Raw genomic sequence first — 22,360 nt, 5'->3', positions numbered from 1 at the left:
GTAAACTGGTCAATTAGCTGGTAAATTGGCAACTCAGCTGGTAAACTGGTCACTCAGCTGGTAAACTGGTCAATCAGCTGGTAAACTGGCCAATTAGCTGGGTAAACTGGTCACTCAGTTTGGTAAACTGGTCACTCCATTGGTAAATTGGCCACTCAGCTGGTAAACTCGACACTCAGCTCGTAAACTGGCCAATTAGCTGTGTAAACTGGTCACTCAGTTCGGTAAGCTGGTCACTCAGTTGGTAAATTGGCCACTCAGCTGGTAAACTGGACACTCAGCTGGGTAAACAGTTAACTCACCACCAATTAACCCACCACCAGGGGTTAACTGGTGGAACGGCGCCCCTGGTGGATGAACATGGTCCTGCATCATTCTAACAACTTTTTTTTATTATAGTTGGTTGTTTTCATACCAGAACGGTTGTGTGAAAGAAAACTTAGGATAAGGATTTAGCGGCTCTGATCTGCTGTAATCTCTTTCTCTCTCTCTGTCTCTGCAAAGCTCTCTCCACCACATTTTTATGTGGCATTAATCTGATTTAATCTGTCTCTCTCTGTGCCCTGATTTCTGTTTTCACCCAACAACCCACTGACTACCGAACCAATCACATGTCCTCATCTCACTGTCTTCACCTGTCTGTCTCTACCTGTTCAACCTGTCCTTACCAATCTACTCCATTTGTCTCCACTCATCGCCACTTATCTCCACCCATCTCAACCTGTTTCTACCTGTGTCTTTCGGTCTCCACCCGTCTGTCTCCAGTGTTTTGCGGTGCGCTCTCTGGGCTGGCTGCAGGTGGAGGAGGAGGACCTGTCTCCTGGTCGCAGTAGTCTTGCTGTCAGTAACGTCATCCAGCAGCTGTCTCATTGCAGCAGCCCCGAGCAGAAAGACCGGCAGGGAGCCTGGGGGGAGGTGAGACAGCTGCGCTGCCCCCAGAGGCAGAATGCTGAAACTGCATGTGACCACAGGTTGAACAAGTTCTACTCCTGATAAATCTGGTTGCTGCTGTTTAGAGTAGTGGTTCTCAAACTTATATACTATATAACTTATAACTATGTAACTTACTATACTCATAACATCACAGACGTGAGAAAAAAGTAATAACCATATTTATTGTTGAACCAAGAGCCAGATATCTGCCCTCTTTCATCCCAGTTACCAGTTTCTTCATGTCTCTCTTGGTTTTCTCCCTTCGACGCGTTCAGGAAACCGTGATTTCTGTTCTCCTCCTCTTCTTCTTCTACTTCTTTATATTTTTTGGCTGTTGGCAAAAACTAAAAGGTGTGTTACTGCCACCAAGTGGTCTGGAGTGTGGACCAGAATATTTCCAAGAACCCAAGTTGTTTAAACATGAGTTTGCTACATTTTCCCATGTGCCAGGTGAGAACGAAGATCTGAAAGCTGACAATAAAGCCTTGTTTCCACCAATGGGGATAGGATGGTTAGGGTGTAGATATGGTCTGTAAACTGGGACCTTGTTGCATTTCCACAGCCAACCGTAACTTCACATGAGAGGTGGCATACCAGCCGGATAGCAATAGATGCCTCAGCTATGTAGTAGCACCTTCCTTAAAGTGGAACCAGAACACGACTCAGAAACAGAGGAGGATGGAGGTCATTAACTTTCATTGACAAGGGTCCCAAACATCTAATTCTACTGAACGTTCAGCTCTCTGGATTTACAGAAATTTTCAGAAATAAACAAACAGCAAAAGAAAGAAAAAAAAAAAAACTGCTGAAGCAGTTACCTTCACAAGTCAAATGATCTGTTAAACTATACCTGTGTGCAGTGTAAGGATGCATCCACACCAGGAGAGTCTGGAGAACTTGTTTGATTGGGTGGGCAGTTATAAAAAATGTCCCACCTTACTTTGGTTTCATTTACTTTCACTCTGGAAGAGAATTGAATCAGGAGACCCCAGTTTTCAACCGTATATCTGGCCACCACTTATTTAAACATGGAGCTGTTTCTGCTTCATTCTTATTACTAAGTCACACAGGAAGTCATGATTCTTACCACAAATCAGAGGATTGCAGCGTGTCAAGCTCCACCCTTTAGATTAGCATCAGTAACACTGGGACCCCAAAGGAAAAAGTAGAGCAGCTATTTGGATTTTCTGGTACCCTTCAGAGTTTCTGCCTGTGAAAACACACACACACAAAAAAAGCATCCCATACCGAGTCATCCTGTAACGAGCTGGCCTGTTCTGTCCCAAGCCGACCTGTACTGAGCCGTCCAGAACCAAGCCGTCCTGTAACATGCCATCCTGTTCTGTACCGAGCTGTCTTGTACTGAGCCGTCCAGAACCGAGTCATGCTGTTCTGTACCAAGCAGTCCGGAACCGAACCGAGCTATCCTGTACTGAGCCGTCCAGAACTGAGTCATGCTGTTCTGTACCAAGCTGACCCCATTGGTCGAAACGGGTCTAAAATTCTGGAGGCTGGAGGAGCTGAGATTTCAATCTGCCACTGATGTCTGCAGATGTGAAAACATGTTTCTTTTCCTTCATTTGACTTTACAGACAGGTGATCTATACATGTGCCTGTTCACACTGAAGACCCGTCTGTCTCTGTCCTCCTGTCCGCCTTTGTCCTTCTTTCCATCTGCAGGGTCGGGAGATGACACTGGTTCTAAAGAAAGACACCTTGACCCTGTTGGACCCTTTAGACCACACCCCTCTCCACTGTCAGCCACTCATCAACATCCGTGTCTGGGGGGTGGGCTGCAACAATGGCAGGTTAGTTAATCACAGAGCAGCTGGCTGATGACTGTTCAGTCAGTCGGCCAATCACAGAGCAGCTGGCTGATTACTCTTCAGTCAGTCGGCCAATCACAGAGCAGCAGATCAACTCTGTAACAAAAAAGAAATGACAACAAAAAAGGCTACTTCTCTACGTCTGATCCGGTCTGGTTAGCTGTTGCTCTGACAACAGCAGCTGAGGGTCATGAGTATTGTAGTTTGTAGCAACAGAACACCTGAAATGAAACAACTTATAGATGACAGGAGATGAGAAACATTTTCTGATAGAAGAATTTCAGTTAAATGTTGATTTTCACACATTCTTATTAACATCTGACCCACCTGCAGCTGCTGGGAGCTACGCTAGCAGTGCTTGTGCCAAGTTAGGCTAAACTCATACCTGCTTGGTAGTTCCTGCATGCTGAAATTTTACCTGGCACACTAACATTGTCACTTTCTGTTTCTTTGGCACGCCCCCCTCACCTGGGCAGGGACAGGTAAACCCTGGACACTCACAGTAACACCAACCAGTCTCAACCTCAGGGTCACTTATTGATTCAGCTGCTGACCATCAGCTCCACCAACTGACCCATGACTGTCTGTGTGTGTGTGTGTGTGTGTTCTGTTCAGGGACTTTGCCTTTGTAGCGGGCGATAAGGACAGCTGTGTTCTAAAGTGTCATGTATTTCGCTGCGACGCTCCGGCCAAAGCCATCGCCACAGCGCTGCACGAGATGTGCTCCAAGGTGAGCACCTCACCGCTAACATAGCTGATGACTACATGCTAGCAGCAGGGGACAACAGAGGGCAGCATGGGGCAGAAAGGGGCAGCAGTCTCTGAGCAGGTTAAGCATCTTCATCTTGTCCTTCTTGTGTGTGCAGATGATGTCTGAGAAGACGCTGGTGAGGCCATCCCGCTCTCTGAACATGGAGAGCATCTCACCTAAAGACCTGCCACGACAAGGTGACAGACCTGGACCAGCTGATCAGCTCTGTGATTGGTCGCTTATTGATCCTTTTCTGTTGTTTTAGTGGAATTTCTGGAGGCGGTCCGGCAGCAGGTCCAGAAGTTTGAGGTGGAGTACATCGGAAACCTGCCAGTGTGCAGAGCCATGGGTGAGACCTGTTTACCTGTCTTCTGTCCTCTGGGTTTCCTAACAGGAAGTGAATAATTATAATCAATAACCTAGAATATTCCTTTTTCCCTAGGCTCAGGTATATAGACAATGGTATAATAGGAGAAGTGATAAAAAGATAAACTACATTTGTGACTGGTGTGAAGCACTGAGCCTGGGATGGTTTACATCCTTCACATCTCAGGAATCTCAGCTTCCAAGTGGTCTAGAACATGTGGAGATACTGGGAAGGGAGACTGAGTAAAATCCAGATTGATTTATAATGTCTCTCCCACAGGACGTCTGGTACCAACAGGTTAACACAACATAGTGCTCCGAAAGAACATCATCCAGGTAGCAGACATGTTTGTGGCTACTTTTGCTGCTTATGGCTCAGTTAGTGGACTGACAGGTGTGTGGGCCAGAAGTGGTCCTCATACAGGAACCCTCCTTATGGTAATTGCCTTGTGAGCCACATGTGGTGGTCATGTGACTTAGTTTTGGCAGCCACACACACACACATTTAGTCAATGCTGTAAGTCAAGGCCACATCTGGGCCACGCATTTTCTGCAGTCTGGGTGTGATCCCATGTAGGGTCAACTGGAGGATGAACCAGGTCATGGCCGTTTCTCAGCACGCTACTCGTCTGTTCTTGTGAAACGTCATGGGTCGCAGCCCAGGTACTGTTCCTTTTTTTTTTTTTAACTTGTCCTGTCCAGCATCATAGCAGCAAAATGATAATCTGGTTGCTGTATCGTGCTGAACAAATTTGCTCTGCCAAGGGGAGGCCTATGGGTAAGGCTCCTCTTAATAATCTGATTCATTTATTTATTTATTTACTTTGAATCATGGAATCTATGTAATCTTGCTGGACCTGACCGGAGGGGACAGAAAAAGATGGAAAATAGCAAAAAGAGCAAAAGGGAAAGAAGAAAGGAGACAAAAACTTTTACAAAAACAAACACACACACACACACACAAAAGAGCTGCTAGTCATTAAGAGTTTTTAAATAATAACCAAATCCAAAAGCATCAGCCCCAGAGCACTAACCCAAGCTACCCCACCTTGAAGACGACTCCAGCCCCACCCGAAGGGCGGCAGAGGAGAGCCCCCCACGGTCTTGGGGCACAGGTCCCAGTGGGCCAAGATCGGCAGCCGCAGGACCCGCCAGGCCACCCAGGGCAGCCCAAGCGAGGGGCCCAGGGCCCCAGAAGCCCAGAGGCGGTCACCCCACCCCCTAAAGGCAGAGGGTCTCCACCATGCCTAGGAGGACCAGGCCTCCCCAGACAACCATGTAGGCCAGCACACACCCCGATGTTCCAGCCGCACACCCCGGGAACCAGGGCGCCATCGACCCCCACCCCCCACCTACTCCAATCTGCACCTCATATAACCCCACACTCACACCCTCCCCTGTGTCGTACCCACAAGCACTGACCACCACACAGTCACGTCCTAGGTACTGTTCCAATGTAAAGAACGCATCCAGACAAGTACGCCCCAAGTGCCTGGATATGTACTTGCCCTGCCCATTTTATCCAGGATGCATTGGAAGTGTGCGGACTTGGAGCAGCCTGTTATCCCAGAATGCAGAGCGACACAAACAGGAATATGGTGGAGGAGAAAGCTCATCGCTATAAGTTCTGTAGAAACTATTATTCTGTTTCAGGTAACGAGGGCTTTAATAACTTTATGCAACAATTACATTTTTTTAACTTCAGCTTTGTGGTTGTTGTAATTGTGGTCGCTCTATGAAGTTTAAGCTGGTTTTAAAAGTGGCTCCAGCGTTAGCTGAACCGCTAACAGCTGGTGCCCCGTTCACAGCCGGTGCCCCGTTCACAGCCTCGTCTCAGCAAGTTCCTTCTAATGGCAGTCAAAGCTGGATGTGAGACTTAGACATACTACACTTTTAAAATATTTTCCATTTAAGTATTAAATTAAAGCATTATTTTGCTTAAGGAACAAAAGAAACCCAGGGCCTTTCTACCGGCCACCACAACTCATGTAAAAGCAGATGGAGTAAGAATTATTTTAGGTTACCTTTCAGCGGGCTTGAACCACTTTTGACAGCCATCTATCCATCCATTTTCTACCGCTTATCCGGTGTCGGGTCGCGGGGGCAGATACCTAAGCAGGGAAACCTAGACTTCCCTCTCTCTGGCCACATTCACCAGTTCCTCCGGATGGATCTCGAGGAGTTCCCAGGCTAGCCGAGAGATGTAGTCCGTCCTGCGTGTCCTGGGTCTTCCCCGGGGCCTCTTTCCGAGGCCCTCTCAATGGGGAGGAGCAGTGACTCTACTCTGAGCCCCTCCCGGATCACCGAGCTTCTCACACTTCTCTAAGAGAGAGCCCAGCGACCCTGCGGGGAAAACTCATGTATTCCTGATCTAGTTCTTTCAGTCACTACCCACACCTTGTGACCATAGGTGAGGGTAGGAACGTAGATCGATGGGTAAATCGAGAGCTTTGCCTTTTGGCTCAGCTCCTTCTTCACCACGACAGACCGATGCAGAGTCCGCATTACTGCAGACGCTGCACCGATCCACCTATCGATCCAGCCTTCCACCCGCCACACTTTTCCGGCTGAGGACCATGGTCTCAGACTTGGAGGTGCTGATTCTCATCCCAGCTGCTTTATACTCGGCTGTGAATCGCTTCAGTGAGAGCTGAAGATCACGGCCCGATGAAGCCAACAGAACCACATCATCCGCAAAGAGCAGAGACCCAATCCTGAAGCCACTGAACTGGATCCCCTCAACACCTCGGCTGCGCCTAGAAATTCTGTCCATAAAAGTTATGAACACAATCGGTGACAAAGGGCAGCCTTGGCGGAGTCCAACCCGCACTGGAAACGATTCTGATTTACTTCCGGTGATGCGTACCAAGCTCTGACACCGGTCGTACAGGGACCAGACAGCTAGTACAAGCGGGTCCGGTACTCCATACTCCCGGAGTACCCCCCACAAGAGTTCCTGGGGGACACGGTCGAATGCCTTCTCCAAGTCCACAAAGCACTTGTAGATTGGCTGAGCAAACTCCATGCCCCCTCAAAGACCCTGAAGAGGGTGTAGAGCTGGTCCACTGTTCCACGACTGGGACGAAAACCACACTGCTCCTCCTCAATCCGAGGTTCGACTATCTGATGGATCCTCCTCTCAAGCACCCCTGAATAGACCTTACCGGGAAGGGTGAGGAGTGTGATCCCCCTGTAGTTGGAGCACACCCTCTGGTCCCCCTTTTTGAAGAGGGGGACCACCACCCCAGTCTGCCAGTCAAGGGGAACTGTCCCCGATGTCCACGCGATGCTGCAGAGGCGTGTCGGCAAAGACAGCCCTACAGCATCCAGAGCTTTAAGGAACTCTGGGCGGACCTCATCCACCCCTGGGGCCCTGCCACCAAGGAGCTTTTTAACCACCTCAGTGACCTCAGCCCCAGAGATAGAAGAACCAGCACCAGCTACCCCAGACTCTTTTTTCTCATCGGAAGATGTGTTGGTGGGATTGAGAAGGTCTTCGAAGTATTCCTTCCACTGCCTTACAATGTCCTGAGTAGAGGTCAGCAGCCCCCCCATCCCCACTGTACACAGTGTTGACGGAGCACTGCTTTCCCCTTCTGAGCCGCTGGATGGTGGACCAGAATCTACTCAAAGCCGCCAGGAAGTCATTCTCCATGGCCTCTCCAAACTCCTCCCATGCCCGAGTTTTTGTCTTATCGACCGTTGAAGCTGCGCTCTGCTTAGCCCGCCTCTGGAGTCCCACAGGCCAAAAAGTCCCAATAGGACTCCTTCTTCAGCTTGACGACATCCCTTATCACCATGGTAAGGTGGCAGCTCAGGGAGGAGTTGAAATTGAGTTTAGTTTTTTATATTTCGTGTCTTCCAGGGATTTTGTTGTTAGCAGCATTGAGGCAGTAACGCCCAAACAGGCCAAAAATAAATTTAAAAAAAATTTAAAAAATGGAACAACCGTACAGACAAACACAAGGTAAGCTGGTTGATTATATCACTTTATTCTGTTTTCTGATTCTTCATATTATTTTTTCCAGCCAATGTCAGGATTGTGTTTTACTGTTATGTTGTCATATATTCTTTTTGTACCTTGTAAGTCAGAGATCCCACTGGGCATGGTGGTGTTTGAGATTCTCCTCACTTGGCAGTAATGGGAGATGCCACGCACCTGCTGCTGTCTGGCCTTACCAGCCTACTTAAGAGGCAGTTTGCAGTCTACTCGTCGCCAGATCGTTGCCTTACCCTAGTGGTACAACACTGGCCATTAAGAGATTTATTGACTTTTGTATGCAGTCTCGTTCGTAACAGTTTTTTGTCTTGTTTCCCTACCCTACAGTGGAATGCTGTTTTTTCCAGTTGGTAGGACCTATCACAAGCTCTTCATTCTGGCCTGCTGCCCTGCCACCACCCTCTGCCTCAGTGACTTTCAAGGACTCTGTGACAACCCAAAATAAACTTGTTACTGCTTCACTAAATCCACCATCTGCTCCATCCTGGTTCCTGCCTGTCTTCCCACAAACCTTAACAGAACGATCTGGCCAACAAGACATGGATCCAGGATCTGGCAGTTCAGACAACTCCTGGCAGCAGGCTTTGGCTCAGCAGGGGCGACTACTCGGACAACATGACCAAGTTCTACAGTCATTACTGAATTCTAATCAGTCTCTGCTTCAGCAGGTTGCAAAGCTATCCTCTGACCTCTCAGTTATCTCTTCCAGTCTCTCTGCTCCTGCTGCCACTACAACCGATGCCAGCCAACCTGGCCCTGCTCCAGCTCCGGGTCCACCACTGGAATCTTACATGCCCGACCCGAAACCTTTCTTTGGAGACCTGGACAAGTGTAGAGGTTTTTTGTTGCAATGCACCATGGTTTTTCAGCAGCGTCCAAGAACATTCTCTTCTGAGCAATCTAAGATTTTTTACATTATGGGTCTGTTGCGGGGTCGGGCGCTTGCCTGGGCAGAGGCTTTTAACGCCCGGACCCCACTGTCATCTCTCACTGTTTCTCAGTTTTTTACAGAATCTAAGACTGTTTTTGATTTGAGTGACCGTGGAAATGAGGTTTCCCAAGGTCTGCTAGGTCTTCACCAGGGAACCCGGAGTGTGGCAGACTTTTCAGTGGTTTTTCGGACTCTTGCTGCTTACTCCGGCTGGAACGAGGAAGCGCTCCAGGGAGTATTTTTGAGGGCACTGTCCGATCCTGTACGGGACGAACTTGCCTTGCGTGATGCCCCGACCAGTCTTAATAACCTGATTTCTCTTGCCATCAGACTCGATAATCGGATGCGAGAGAGAAGAAGTGAAAAGACATCTCGCCCGGTTCCTCCACCCGGTCGCCTTTGGCTGGTCCCACTCCTGGGCCCTATCGGGAGGGCCGATTGGCATCAGAGGATTCATCGGCTGATCCAGGGGAGGTTCCCAAGTTGTCGAAAGCTCAAGCCATCGCCAAAAGAGAAGGCTCATCAGTGAAACTAAGGGTACTGGTGAGCCAAACCACAGTAACTGAATCCCCTCCCTTGCACTTGACTATTCCTGCAACACTCAGGGACCAACAGCTGTCTGTTTCCACAACTGCCTTTGTTGACTCAGGGGCTGAGGCCAATTTCATTGATCAAGAGTTTGTGACCAAGTTTAAGATTCCCACTGTGAAGCTGTCCTGTCCTCGTGTTATTAAAGCTCTTGATGGTAGCATTCTAACACAAGTAACTCATTCAACAGCTCTCGTTGATATTGTTTTGTCTGGAAACCACAGTGAACATTTATCTTTTTTTCTTATTTCTTCCCCTTCATCCCCCATGGTCTTGGGTTATCCTTGGTTGAGAGGTCACAATCCACAAATTGGGAGACAGGACGAGTGGTTGGTTGGAGTTCCTCCTGTTACACGTCATGTTTACGGTCAGCCGTTCCCCCCTCGGTTACCGAACCATGCAATCAGGACAAGCCTCCAGATTTATCCCTCGTACCAGAGATTTATCATGATTGGCTGAGGTTTTCAATAAAGATAGGGCTTCGGCCTTACCACCTCATAGACCTTATGACTGCGCTATTGATTTGCTTCCAGGGGCCCCTCTTCCCTCAAGTAAACTGTATAGTCTTTCTTGCCCTGAGCATGCAGCTATGGAAACATATATCAAGGAGTCGCTCGCTGCTGGTATCATCAGGCCTTCATCCTCGTCGCTTGGTGCTGGTTTTTTCTTTGTGGACAAGAAGGATGGCTCCCTCAGGCCCTGTATTGACTACAGGGGCCTTAATAACATCACAGTGAAGAATAAGTATCCCCTTCCTCTGGTCAGTTCTGCATTTGAGGTGCTCAACAGAGCAAAGATATTCACTAAGCTGGATCTGCGAAACGCTTACCATCTGATAAAGATACGCAAGGGTGACAAATGGAAGACTGCTTTTAAAACGCCCCTAGGTCATTTTCTCCCGTGATCTTCAGGAACATAATAGACATGTCAGACTGGTTCTGCAGAGACTTTTGGAAAACAAGCTTTTTGTTAAAGCAGAAAAGTGTCAGTTTCACATGGAGACAGTGAGCTTTCTGGGGTTTGTTGTTCAGAGCGGCAGTCTAAAAGCTGACCTGGATAAGGTGAAGGCAGTCGCAGAGTGGCCAAGACCAGCTAATCGAAAACAACTGCAGAGATTCTTAGGATTTGCAAACTTTTACAGGAAGTTCATCTAGGGTTACAGCACAATCACTAGTCCCCTAAATAAGCTCACTTCCAATTTAACAGCTTTTTCTTGGACTGCCGAAGCAGAAAGGGCTTTTGACGAACTAAAGTCCCGTTTTGTTGCTGCCCCTGTCCTCGCTCAGCCGGATGCCTGTGGAGGTGGATGCCTCTGACTCTGGGGTGGGGGCGGTGCTGTCTCAGCGTTCTGAACATGACCAAAAACTTCACCCATGTGCTTTCTACTCCAGACGGTTAACACAGGCAGAACGCAATTACGACGTGGGCAACCGCGAACTGCTGGCAATTAAGCTCGCCCTGGAGGAATGGAGACATTGGCTGGAGGGTGCCAAGTATCCGTTTATTGTGTGGACTGACCACAAGAATTTATCCTACATCCAGAGTGCCAAGAGACTGAATCCACATCAGGCCCGATGGTCACTGTTTTTTGGACAGTTTGACTTCAAGATCGCCTACCGACCCGGTTCTCACAATGTTAAACCTGATGCTCTGTCCCGTCAGTTTTCAGTTACCGACACTCCTGAAACTGATTCGATCGTGCCTCCATCTTGTACCGTTGCCAACCTCACATGGGACATTGAAGAGAAGGTACGTCAGTCTCAGGTATCGGAACCAGACCCTGGTACAGGACCTCCAGGTTGCCTGTTTGTCCCAACGGCCATGAGAACTCAAGTGCTGCAGTGGGGACATTCGTCCCATCTTGTTTGTCATCGCGGCATTAATAGGACTCTCTCTTTCCTTCAGAGGACCTTTTGGTGGCCCACTATGACAGCAGATACCGGCTCTTTTGTATTGGCATGTGTGGAGTGCAACAGGTCCAAATCCTCTCATCAACCACCAGCTGGGAGACTACGGCCTCTACCTGTACCTCATCGACCCTGGTCACATATTGCCTTGGACTTTGTGACAGGTCTACCTCCTTCTAAAGGTAACACTGTAATACAGACAATTGTGGACCGCTTTTCTAAGGCTGCTCACTACATAGCGCTTCCTAAGCTCCCTTCTGCCCAGGAGACTGCTCAACTACTGGCGAACCATGTTTTTAGACTTCATGGAATCCCTTCAAACATTGTCAGTGACTGGGGGCCCCAGTTCATCTCTCAGGTATGGCGTGTATTTTGCTGAGCGCTAGGGGCCACTGTGAGTCTTTCTTCCGGTTTTCCCCCTCAAACTAATGGGCAGACGGAACGCCTTAATCAGGAGTTGGAATCCGCTTTACGTTGTGTCATTGGCTCTAACCAGGTTTCTTGGAGCGATCACCTCTCCTGGATTGAGTATGCTCATAATTCTTTAGTGTGTACTGCTACTGGAAAGTCCCCCTTCGAATGTTCCCTGGGCTACCAACCTCCAATATTTCCCTCTCAGGAACCCGATTTGGTGGTTCCTTCTGTGCAGGTCCATCTGAGCAGGTGCCGCAAGATCTGGAGGGAGACCCAGGCTGCCCTCCTTCGGATGGTTGAGAGGACTCACAGTAATGCTTATCGGCGTTGCTCCCAGGAACCGCTATACCGCCCAGGTCAAAAAGTTTGGCTGTCGTCCTCTACTATCCCGCTTAGGACTGAATCCAAGAAGCTCTCTCCCCGATTTATTGGGCCATTTGAGATTGTTCGGCTGATCAATCCTACTGCTGTCAGGCTGAAGCTGCCTCGCGCTATGCGCATTCACCCAACCTTTCATGTCTCCCAGGTCAAGCCTGTTGTGGAGTCACCTTTGTGCCCTCCTGCCAGGCCCCCTCCACCTGCCCGGCTTGTGGGTCATGATCCTGTTTTTTCGTTGCGTCGGCTCCTGGATTCTCGCCGGCGTGGCAGGGGTTTGCAGTATCTGGTGGACTGGGAGGGTTACGGTCCTGAGGAAAGTTCCTGGGTGCCCCGTGCTTTTATTGTGGACCCTGGCCTTATTCGGGACTTTCATCGGGCCCACCCTGGCAAGCCTGGGTCGCCAGGGGGCTCCCGTTGAAGGGGGAGGGGGGGGGGGGGGGGGGGGGGGGTACTGTCAGGATTGTGTTTTACTGTTATGTTGTCATATATTCTTTTTGTACCTTGTAAGTCAGAGATCCCACTGGGATTGGTGGTGTTAATTGGAGATTCTCCTCACCTGGCAGCAATGGGAGATGCCACGTACCTGCTGTTGTCTGGCCTTACCAGCCTACTTAAGAGGCAGTTTGCAGTCTACTCGTCACCAGATCGTTGCCTTACCCTAGTGGTACAACACCGGCCATTAAGAGATTTATTGACTTTTGTATGCAGTCTCGTTCGTAACAGTTTTTTGTCTTGTTTCCCTACCCTACAGTGGAATGCTGTTTTTTCCAGTTGGTAGGACCTACCACAAGCTCTTCATTCTGGCCTGCTGCCCTGCCACCACCTTCTGCCTCAGTGACTTTCAAGGACTCTGTGACAACCCAAAATAAACTTGTTACTGCTTCACTAAAACCACCATCTGCTCCATCCTGGTTCCTGCCTGTCTTCCCACAAACCTTAACAGCCAATATATGAAAGTTCAATCATTTACATGCTGAAATCATTCTTCAGGAACTTAGGGACCCTCCAATGGGTGGAGGGGTGGAGGCTGGTGGAGCGACTGCTGGCAGCGGTACAGTCTCATGGATGCTGCACTCCAAGGGCAGCACTCATTCAGTTGCCCCAGATTGTGGCAGCAAACGAAATTCCAACCCTGGCCTCTGCAAACCTGGGGCCTCATTTATCAAACTGAGCATAGCAAAGCAAACTACAGGCAGCGTCTGCAGCACACTTCTACTTTCAGATTTATAAAAGTGTGCGCACGCACGTCCCATGCCTGTTTCTGTCTTTAAATCAGAATCAACTCTAAAGCGGGTGCGTGTGAGGGAACGCCTTGCCCTGCCCACATGGTGGCTGTAAATGGTCAGCTGGATGCCTGTAATACATATTCATCACATCATTTCCATAATGGCTCAGGAGGGAAAAAGAGGGAAGTGGAATTTTTCAGGGTGTGAGACAGAGATCCTGATGGAACACATTGGAAAAGGTAAAAATGTTTAACTGGTGGGCACGGTGTGGGCATTACTGGTGTCAGAAAGGCGGAATAGTGGCAGCAGGTGGAGATGTTGTCATCACAATTTCAGAAGGGAAGACACGCCAGAGGAGTCGGAACGTCTGGATGGATATCTTTCAGTAGAACATTGTGTAAGAATAAGTAAAAAAAAAAAAGGAAATCCTCCTCTTGTGTGTTTCATTAGCGTGGCATCACTTCTAGACCTCCAGACTCCAATCTGGTCCCGCTCTTCTGGAATGAAGGACCAAAGCTACTTTCCACACTGACTGCTACATGCTGGCAGCAGACTGGCTCCTTATTTATCTGGATGGGTTTTATAACATGAAGTTTTGTTTCACAATGAAAGAACATGTTTTAGTGGTTGAGCGTCTTATTAATATCATCTCCCTTTTTCCTGGAAATCCTGGTTTTTCCCGAGTGTGGCTCTTAGGAGAATTAATATGGAATGTGTCTTTATTTCTGCAAACAGCTTTAAAATCTAACATGTGGTGTGAAAGGTAATAGTGGATTGTACACAAATGTCACATTTCACATCATTTCCTTGATTTTATTCTGGACCTTTGGTGTTGCCATTTCCTGATTTCCTAGATTCTATGCGTACACCTGGGTCAGATATGCAGTGGCTTTAGGAACAAATAAAGTCAACTTTTGTTCCTATGCAAGCTTGATAAATAAGGCTTCTTGCCTCTACAACCCTGCCTGTAGCTAAAAGCTAACTGAGCCAACTCAGATCTAATGTGAGCTAACGGGCTTTTGAAGGTATGGGGGCTAAAGCTAAGGCTGTTAGCCGGCTAAAAACCGCAGTTGTGCTGCACTCTGCCTTCTTGCCGCGAATACTGGATATATGTCAATCAAGCCCCTAATTGTGCCGAATTTCAAAATTAAATAACATCCAAACTGATGAGTTAGAAAAAAATTCACCCCAGTCAAAGTTGTCATGAAGGTAATCTTGACCTATTAATCCTAAATTGGTTTTTGTACCAGGCTTTAAACATGTTTATTTCTGCTGTGAAGTTGGTCTTTTTAACATGGGAGTATATGGGGATTTGCTCTGTTTTGGAGCCCCTAGTGGATGAGGGGGGAACTGCAATTTTTGCACTTCTGCATTTTATCGCCGGAGGTTGCCGCTTGGTGATGACGTGTTATGCTCTACATGCGTGTCACTTCAGGGCCGCATACCGTTCACACTTCAGCGTGATGAAGGCCGCAGTGAAATGATAATTTGAACAACCACAAAAAACAATCAGATTTCATTAAAAATCAGATTTGAGCATTAAGACCTGCAGCGTGAACGTAGTCTGAGGAAGCCCAGTAGCGATACACATCATCATTTCACACACTTTTAAACTTTAATAAAAGTTGTAATTGCTTATCTTCGTGTAGGGAGTGTGTGTATGTATATAAATTATTTTAGAAATAGTCCTATCAAGTCAAATAAACAAATTTTTCTGTTATTAGTTTTAGTTGATTAGAGGAGACATCATAAGATGTAAAAATCACTTTTCTAAGTTCTCAGTCTAAGTCCCCTCAATCCTGGGGACATAATCAGGGTGTATTGGACTTTAAAATTCATCGTTTAAAAAGGAAGACTTAAATTTTCCTCAGTCATGACATCTAACCTGGCAAGTAAACTCCTCCCACTGGTCTTCAACCCCGCCCATGTGTACACCTGGTTTACTCGACCCGTCTTCAGCCGGCAGAAATCCGTGGGAACCATGAAGGCTGCACACGGAAATGTTCTGTGGCCGCTGTGTTGAAAAGCTTATATCACTTCATAAACTCCCAGAATCAGAGGAGTTATGAGCTGCCTGGATCAACTTCATTTTTTGAAGCAACACTCCAGAAAAAGTCCGTAAATACCTGTTGGTCTGCAGCAATTACTTCGAACGATTAGCTGCCTGCTAGGTGTTAGCTGCCTGCTAGCTGTTAGCCATCCGCTGAGCTGTTTGCTGCCCGCTAGCTGTTAGTGTTACAGGTCCAGTCTAGGGTGCGAGCCCATAACAAGTAGATTCTGTATAAAACAGGAGAAAAGATGAGACAGATGGCTGTGCTTCTTTTCAGTGCAGCTTCGCTCAGTCAAATTTATTTGCAGAATACAAAAATACCTTTTCTGCTTCTGAATATCATGAACACATCAATACACATCAGAAATACTATTCAAAACAGTTCCATAAATGTTGGACCAATACAAATCCAACTGTTATACCAAACTATTATCAGACATTTTGAGTCTTGTCCTAGACATTGTCACAATAATGTGATTAAGCACAGAAGCACACATACAGTACTAAATGAAATATCAAACCATGTTGATTATTCAAACTAAAAAGCTAGCACTTGTTTTTATCTTTTGTTTTTAGGCTTGAAACACAATTAACAACCACAAATAAAACACTGAAACACTATTTATGTCCACATATCAACATAACAGTACACCAAAATAAAGTTTTGAGAGCCAGTTTGGGAGTTTGTAATTCAGATATGCACAGCAGATGCCTCCATCTTGGGCACGTTGGCTACGTGAGGACGTTTCATTTACATTAAACCACATACAAGAACTAAATGTTCTCCTCAAGCCATCTGGAGTGCAATATAACATTTTGGCTTTCGAGCACACACAGTTTTATGTGCCTTAGTAACCCACTAACCTGTATAAAACCGGAGAAAAGATGAGACAGATGGCTGTGCTTCTTTTCAGTGCAGCTTCGCTCAGTCGAATGAGGAAGATGCGCAAGAGGAAACAGTTGCACTGGGCCAGAAACAAATGAGAAGCAAAGCGCCACACTGCCTCCTACTGGCGATACAGTAGACACAGCTTGTCACTGCAGAACCTTAACATTCATACAATACCATTAACCAGTAAAAATAAACCACACTGTGTTAACATATATTGTTTGTGTCACATTAGCCTTCCGCTAAGCTGTTTGTTGCCTGCTAGGTGTTAGATGTCCGCTAGGCTAGGTGTTAGTCGTCCGCTAGCTGTTAGCTGCCTGCTAGCTGTTAGCTGCCTGCTAGCTGTTAGCTAACTGGTAGCTGTTATCTGCCTGAGAGCTGGTAGTTGTGTGCTAGCTGTTTGGTGCCTGCTGGCTATTAGTCATCCACTAGCTGTTAGCTTCCCACTAGTTGTTAGTCACCCACTAGCTGTTAGGTGGCTGCTAACTGTTAGCCGTCCACTAAGCTGTTAGTCATCTGCTAGCTGTTAGTCATCCGCTAGCTGTTAGCCATCCACTGAGCTGTTAGTCATTTGCTAGCTGTTAGCTAACTAGTAGCTGCCATCCACCCGTTGTTAGCTGCCCGCTAGCTGTTAGCCGCCCGCTAGCAGGTTAGAAGCCCACTAGCTGTTATGGCAACTGCTGGCAGCCTACATCTACATCAAGATCCTCGCCTCCATCATCATCACACTTCCTCTGCTAGTGCTCCATGATGTTTCTGGCCTCTCGTGGAACGGGGTAACCACCGTCTCCCAGCTGCTTGTACATGGATGATCGTCGTAGGACAAGCATATCGTGCGCTTAGCCTGGGTTGTTGTTCACATCCAGAAAGCCTCACACACACCTGTATTATGTTGCAGGGAAAAGTTTTCTGTTCATGGAACTTCTCTTTAATGGCTCCGCAGGAGGAAGAAATCGAATGTGATGTCCATCAATGGCACCAACAGCACGGCAGATCCCCTCATGGCCAGCAAGGCCTGCAGATCCTGCTCCCACTTCCTCCAGCTCTTCTGCCTGGGGAAGATGAAGGACTCTGTGGAGGATGGTCATCATTTCCTCCACAACACTGTGGGCGATCTTGCAGACAGCGGCAGTCGCCATTGCAAAAATGTCTGCAGTTGCCCTTTAGAAGGCCCCACAGGCAGGCCACTAAATGGTGACCAGGACTCAGTCTCATGGCTCCATCCATGTGGTTTTTCTGGGGCAACATTTGGACCAACATGTTAAAGCTGGTCCTAGACAGCCTGAAAGTTGGTTTTAGGTCAGCTCCAGAAGAAAACAGGTCCAGGACTGGAACATTGGTGTTCTTTGAGCAGTGCCCCTGGGCAGGATCTGGCTCCTGTAGGAAGGAAAAATGGGATTGGAAAAACTTAGAGTACGACTAACTTTTGTATTATAAGATTGTTTTATTTAATTTATTTTATTTTTACAGACTGCAATGCAACCTAAAAGTTGAACTAACCCAGAATAATTTTCTTCTAGTTGGTTTAAAGTGTGTATTCATGATTGTGTATTAAATTATTTAATTAAAATATTCTTGTTCATTACTACACGAAGTTGACTGTATTAAATTTTTTTAATCCATCTAATGCTGGACTAATCCTGAGATGTAGTTTTCAGTCTTAAAGTTAGTTATGTGCAGAGCAGGAAAGGGTGGCAGAAACCTACGAAGACAGTCTTGTTAGACCATAGAATAAACCCACTGACAGGATATAAAATGTCATTTAAACTTCTTTCAAACTGAAAATTTCTTCAACTTATTTCTGAAATACAAATATCTAAAGGTATTGGAAGTATATTATATACTTTATCTATATACTTTATATACTGAAAGTAGACAAACACTAAAAACTTTCACTATTTATTTTTGTTCTGCATATCAAGTCATAAAAACGGAGGGGGGGGGGGGGTCTTTCCGTCCTCCGATGTTTGAACTTTTGATAAGTCCATACTAGCAAGTACACAAGTTCCTTCTAAGTGTGCTTGGTATTGAGAAACAGCCCATGTTTCAGCTCAGGACCTTCAGGGTGTTTGTATGGTTACCAGTTATGTAACAGGGGCAAACCCACCTTCAGTTGGTTGTGTTTCCAGGTGACTTCCAGCAGGACTGAAATCTAAAGGTGTGTTTCAGGTATGGAGGTGTTGAACCGAGCCATAGAGAGCATCATGAACTCCACAGACCGAGACGACTGGGAGAGGACGGTCATCCACGTCACAGACAACGTCCTGTCCCTGTGGAAAGGGGAGGTACCACCCTCGTAACGCAAAGTTCAGCTCAGAGCTCACCTCACCTGTGTTTAACTCACCTGTTCTGCTCCAACAGGACGGCGAAGAGCCCATCTGGGAGTGTCAGGTGCGCTTCCTCACCTTCCTGGGCGTTGGCCATGATAGCCACACCTTTGCTGTGATCGTGGATGGTGGCACGCAGCAGTTTGAGTGTCACGTGTTCTGGTGCGAACCTGATGCGGGGATCATCTCTGAGGCGGTCCAAGCGGCGTGCATGGTAAGGAGCCACACCCCACCTGACAGGAAGCTGGTGGAGGCAGAGATGGCGACTTGAGTCTTGGACTTAAGACTAGACTTGTGATTTGAGACCTGTGAACAACCGTTTATTTTTTAATGTTTCCTTTCTGATTGCTCATCTGCTGGACATACCTCTGACGTAATGTCACACAAACACAGATACGACCACAAAACTGCCATGTCTGGTATAAAATAGAGGACTCTGGATCTCCCACACCCACCTTTATCCACCTAAAGCTCAACTGGAGGGGTTAGTCACTGTAAAATAAAAAAATAATGTTAGCATCTATCTTAGCATCAATGTTAGCAACAAGCTTAGTGCCAAAGCAGCATAAATGTTAGCTTGTTGCTACTTTTGTACTAAAATAATGTTAACTCCATCAGACCCGCCCAGGGCAAAGATAACTAACCGAACTAACTGCTGACCACAGAAGCCCCTCCCACCACAGAGCCACTCCATGACTCACCCACATAATCGACCACTTCCTGTCTGAAAATATGATGTTCTGTTTGCATCTTAGTGGTTTTTTTTTTTTTTCTTGTTTGTTTTTGTCTAGTAAATATTTAAACTAAAATACAGCCCGTCTCAGGTTTTTGTTTCTAACTCTACATGGAGAATAAAATAAATGTTGTTTTTGGTTTTTATTTTCACCTCCGAACAGAAAATTCAGCATCACCATTTAATGTCTAAAACCCTTTAAAACGACTAGCTGATCAAAGTGCTGCGCAATAAGTTAAAAAGAGAAAAAAGCATAAAACAGTGCAAATAAAGAACAAGGATAGAAATGCAAATAAGGATATAAATGACCACAGAGGAGCTATAAGATGTAAAATAACACAAGTACATAAAACATGTAAATGATAAAAACTCACCAGCTTGAAGAGTAAAAGTGTGTTTTTACATAAAACAAGAAGAGAGGAGCCGGTCTGGCCTGCAGAGGGAGTCCTTCCAGATGTGAGGAGCTAGAACTGAAAAGGCTGTTGCCCAGGATTTATAACATGTTTTGGGGACAGTTAGAAGCATCTGGTCAGCCTATCACGTGATGACGAAGCAGCTCAGATAAAAAGAGACGAGATATTCGCGAGTCGGATCACTGAAAGTCATCTGACTTGTAAAAACTGACCTGTGAGCATCTCTGGGTGGAAATGATGTCCAACCGTCTCTGTCCTGTTCTCAGGTCCACTATCAGAAGTGTCTGGTGGCTCAGACTCCTCCCCCCAAGAACAAATCATGGCATGCAAATTCATCGAAAGTCAGACGAGCCAACTCCATGGACGCCGCCGCGTTCCCGCCGCTTACGTCCCATCAACATGGCGGTGGCTCCACCTCCATGTCGCCAGGGATGATGAAAGGCAACGGCGGCGTAAGGAAGGGGATGATGGCGTTCTTTGAAACTTTCCGGAACAAACAGGCCGCTACCTCCTAGTGATGGGGCGGGGCCACCAGACCCCGGTGGTCCTCCAGGACTGTGATGATGTCATCAGCACACCTGAGCTGGCGACGTCAACCTCACCTGTTGGTGCTGCAAAGCTGAACAGCATGAATGTCTGACCAATCAGAGCGATCGATACCTCCAGGTCACCTGACCAGGTCAAAACAAACTTCAGGTGGCAAGATGATGACTCAGCAGGATTTCTTCACTGACCCGATTTTCCCAAATGTCCCATAGACGTAAATAGATCAGCATCTCTGTCATGTTTTTGTTTCAAGCTTGTAGTGAATCCTCGGACCAGCAGGGGGCAGACTGATGTTTACTCATTCCCTGTCACATGAATGAAGCCCCGCCCACCACGGGGTAAGGCTGTCTCCTGATTGGCTGAAGATGTGATGTGTTCCAGAGAGTTACAACCTGTTTGATGGATGTGATGAACACTAATAAACTTATCTGTAAAAAAGTAAACACTTTGGCACAAAACAAACAAATGATGTCATGTATAAACAAAACAAAATAAACACACAGAGATCCTCGTTCTGCTCCTGATGCGTCTTTAATCCTCATGAAATATTTCAGAACCCGGAGAACGTTTCCTGGTTGGTGAGGATTCATCAGAGGACTGCAGGATCAGCTTCCTTCTGCCTCTGGTTTCCATGGTTACCATTGTCTCCATAGTTTCACTGTTTCCACCAGCAGCCAATCAAAAGCTCAACAAGCCAATTTGAAGGAAAAATATTTCAGAGTGGATATATTAATCAAATAAATGTGCAGTTAAATGGTTTTTATAGACACTGACCGTGTGATATGTTAGAATACCAGAGGTGTCCACCAGGAGGCAGGAAACACATATCAGCTTGTATAACAGTGTTTGGATCAGGAGGGTCAATCTGATGTCCAGCAGACCGGACCAGTGGAAAAATATAATAATCTATAAATCCAGCATTTTCCATCCATCATTCATCGTTTGTGTTTAATGAAGAAGGAAAACAGACCAGGCATGAGAATGATGGACCAGTTATCTCAGCCGGGTTCATAATGATGCAGTCAGGTCCAGAATTACTGGATTCGGGGGGACAATGCAGTCACTGCTGACAGTTCAGAAAGGAGCCTGAAGACCGCAAAGAGGCTGCCGCAGCTTCTCCTGATGGGCGGGGAGGAGTTTAAAAACAGGTGTCCTTGGTTAGAGTGAAGAAACAAAGTCTGTAAATGTTGGACAACATTTAAAGCTGGTAGAAACTATTTAAATGTACAGACTTAATGCTGTATTAGCATGTTATTATAGTTAAATAAAAATGAAGACAGTTCAGTCATCTTAAATGTCCATTAATTAGGACACCTTGTACACCATCAAATAAATAACTTATGAGTGTTATGTGTAGTTGTCTCATTATTCAAGCTTGTGAATTTTTATTTATTATAAATGGATTTGTCTTGTTCTGTCAGTGGCTGTTCGGTGGTTAATTAAAGTGCAGCTGTTAATCAATTCACATCAAACTTAATTTATAAAGTGTTTTTCTTGCCAAAGGCATCACAAAGTGTTTTACATGATGAAAAAATGTATGTATATTAAAGTAAAACAAGCCTTCACACACCAAAGTACACACGTGGACAAAATTGTTGGTTCCCTTTGGTTAATGAAAGAAAAACTCACAATGGTCACAGAAATAACTTGAATCTGACAAAAGTAATAATAAATACAAATTCTATGAAATTTAACCAGTGACGTTGCTTTTCAACCATGTTTCAACAGAATTATTTAAAAAAATAAACTCATGAAACAGGCCTGGACAAAAATGGTGGTTTCCCTAGAAAAGACTGAAAATAATGTGACCAAAGGGACGTGTTAATCCAAGGTGTGTCCACTAATTAGCATCACAGGTGTCTACAAGCTTGTAACCAGTCAGTGGGTCTATATATAGGCTACAGGTAGTTAGGGATGGTGAAATCGAGGCCTCATGAATTATCGAGCCAACTTTGACCCAAATGCTTCAAAATGGTTTGTTGTTCTGAATCATTTGACCAAACCAAAGAGCTCCATCTGCTGGCTGTGGGTGTCTGATGCATCAGAAGGACAGCATTGACGCCTCGCATCTGTCATCCCTAT

The 22,360-nt window shown here is 46.4% G+C and overlaps 1 protein-coding gene across 3 annotated transcripts in view; it reads left to right on the top strand.

Moving 5' to 3' along the window:
• apbb3 (amyloid beta (A4) precursor protein-binding, family B, member 3) overlaps window positions 1-21,142 on the top strand; it is a 39,218-nt gene extending 18,076 nt beyond the window's left edge. The window contains exons 5-13 of one of the 3 annotated variants that reach the window (XM_042008898.1): window positions 766-915; window positions 2,614-2,741; window positions 3,236-3,241; window positions 3,375-3,489; window positions 3,626-3,707; window positions 3,776-3,859; window positions 18,429-18,544; window positions 18,621-18,800; window positions 19,999-21,142. In XM_042008898.1, the coding sequence (XP_041864832.1) occupies window positions 766-915; window positions 2,614-2,741; window positions 3,236-3,241; window positions 3,375-3,489; window positions 3,626-3,707; window positions 3,776-3,859; window positions 18,429-18,544; window positions 18,621-18,800; window positions 19,999-20,247 (1,110 nt within the window). In that variant the 3' untranslated portion in view covers window positions 20,248-21,142. The remainder of the gene's footprint in view (window positions 1-765; window positions 916-2,613; window positions 2,742-3,235; window positions 3,242-3,374; window positions 3,490-3,625; window positions 3,708-3,775; window positions 3,860-18,428; window positions 18,545-18,620; window positions 18,801-19,998) is intronic. The other 2 variants (XM_042008900.1, XM_042008899.1) reach the window with 2 other exon arrangements.
• Window positions 21,143-22,360: the final 1,218 nt, after the last annotated feature.

This window comes from Melanotaenia boesemani, chromosome 15, assembly GCF_017639745.1.
Source record: "Melanotaenia boesemani isolate fMelBoe1 chromosome 15, fMelBoe1.pri, whole genome shotgun sequence".
Classification (NCBI taxonomy): domain Eukaryota; kingdom Metazoa; phylum Chordata; class Actinopteri; order Atheriniformes; family Melanotaeniidae; genus Melanotaenia; species Melanotaenia boesemani.
This window is presented reverse-complemented; position numbering and strand designations above follow the sequence as displayed.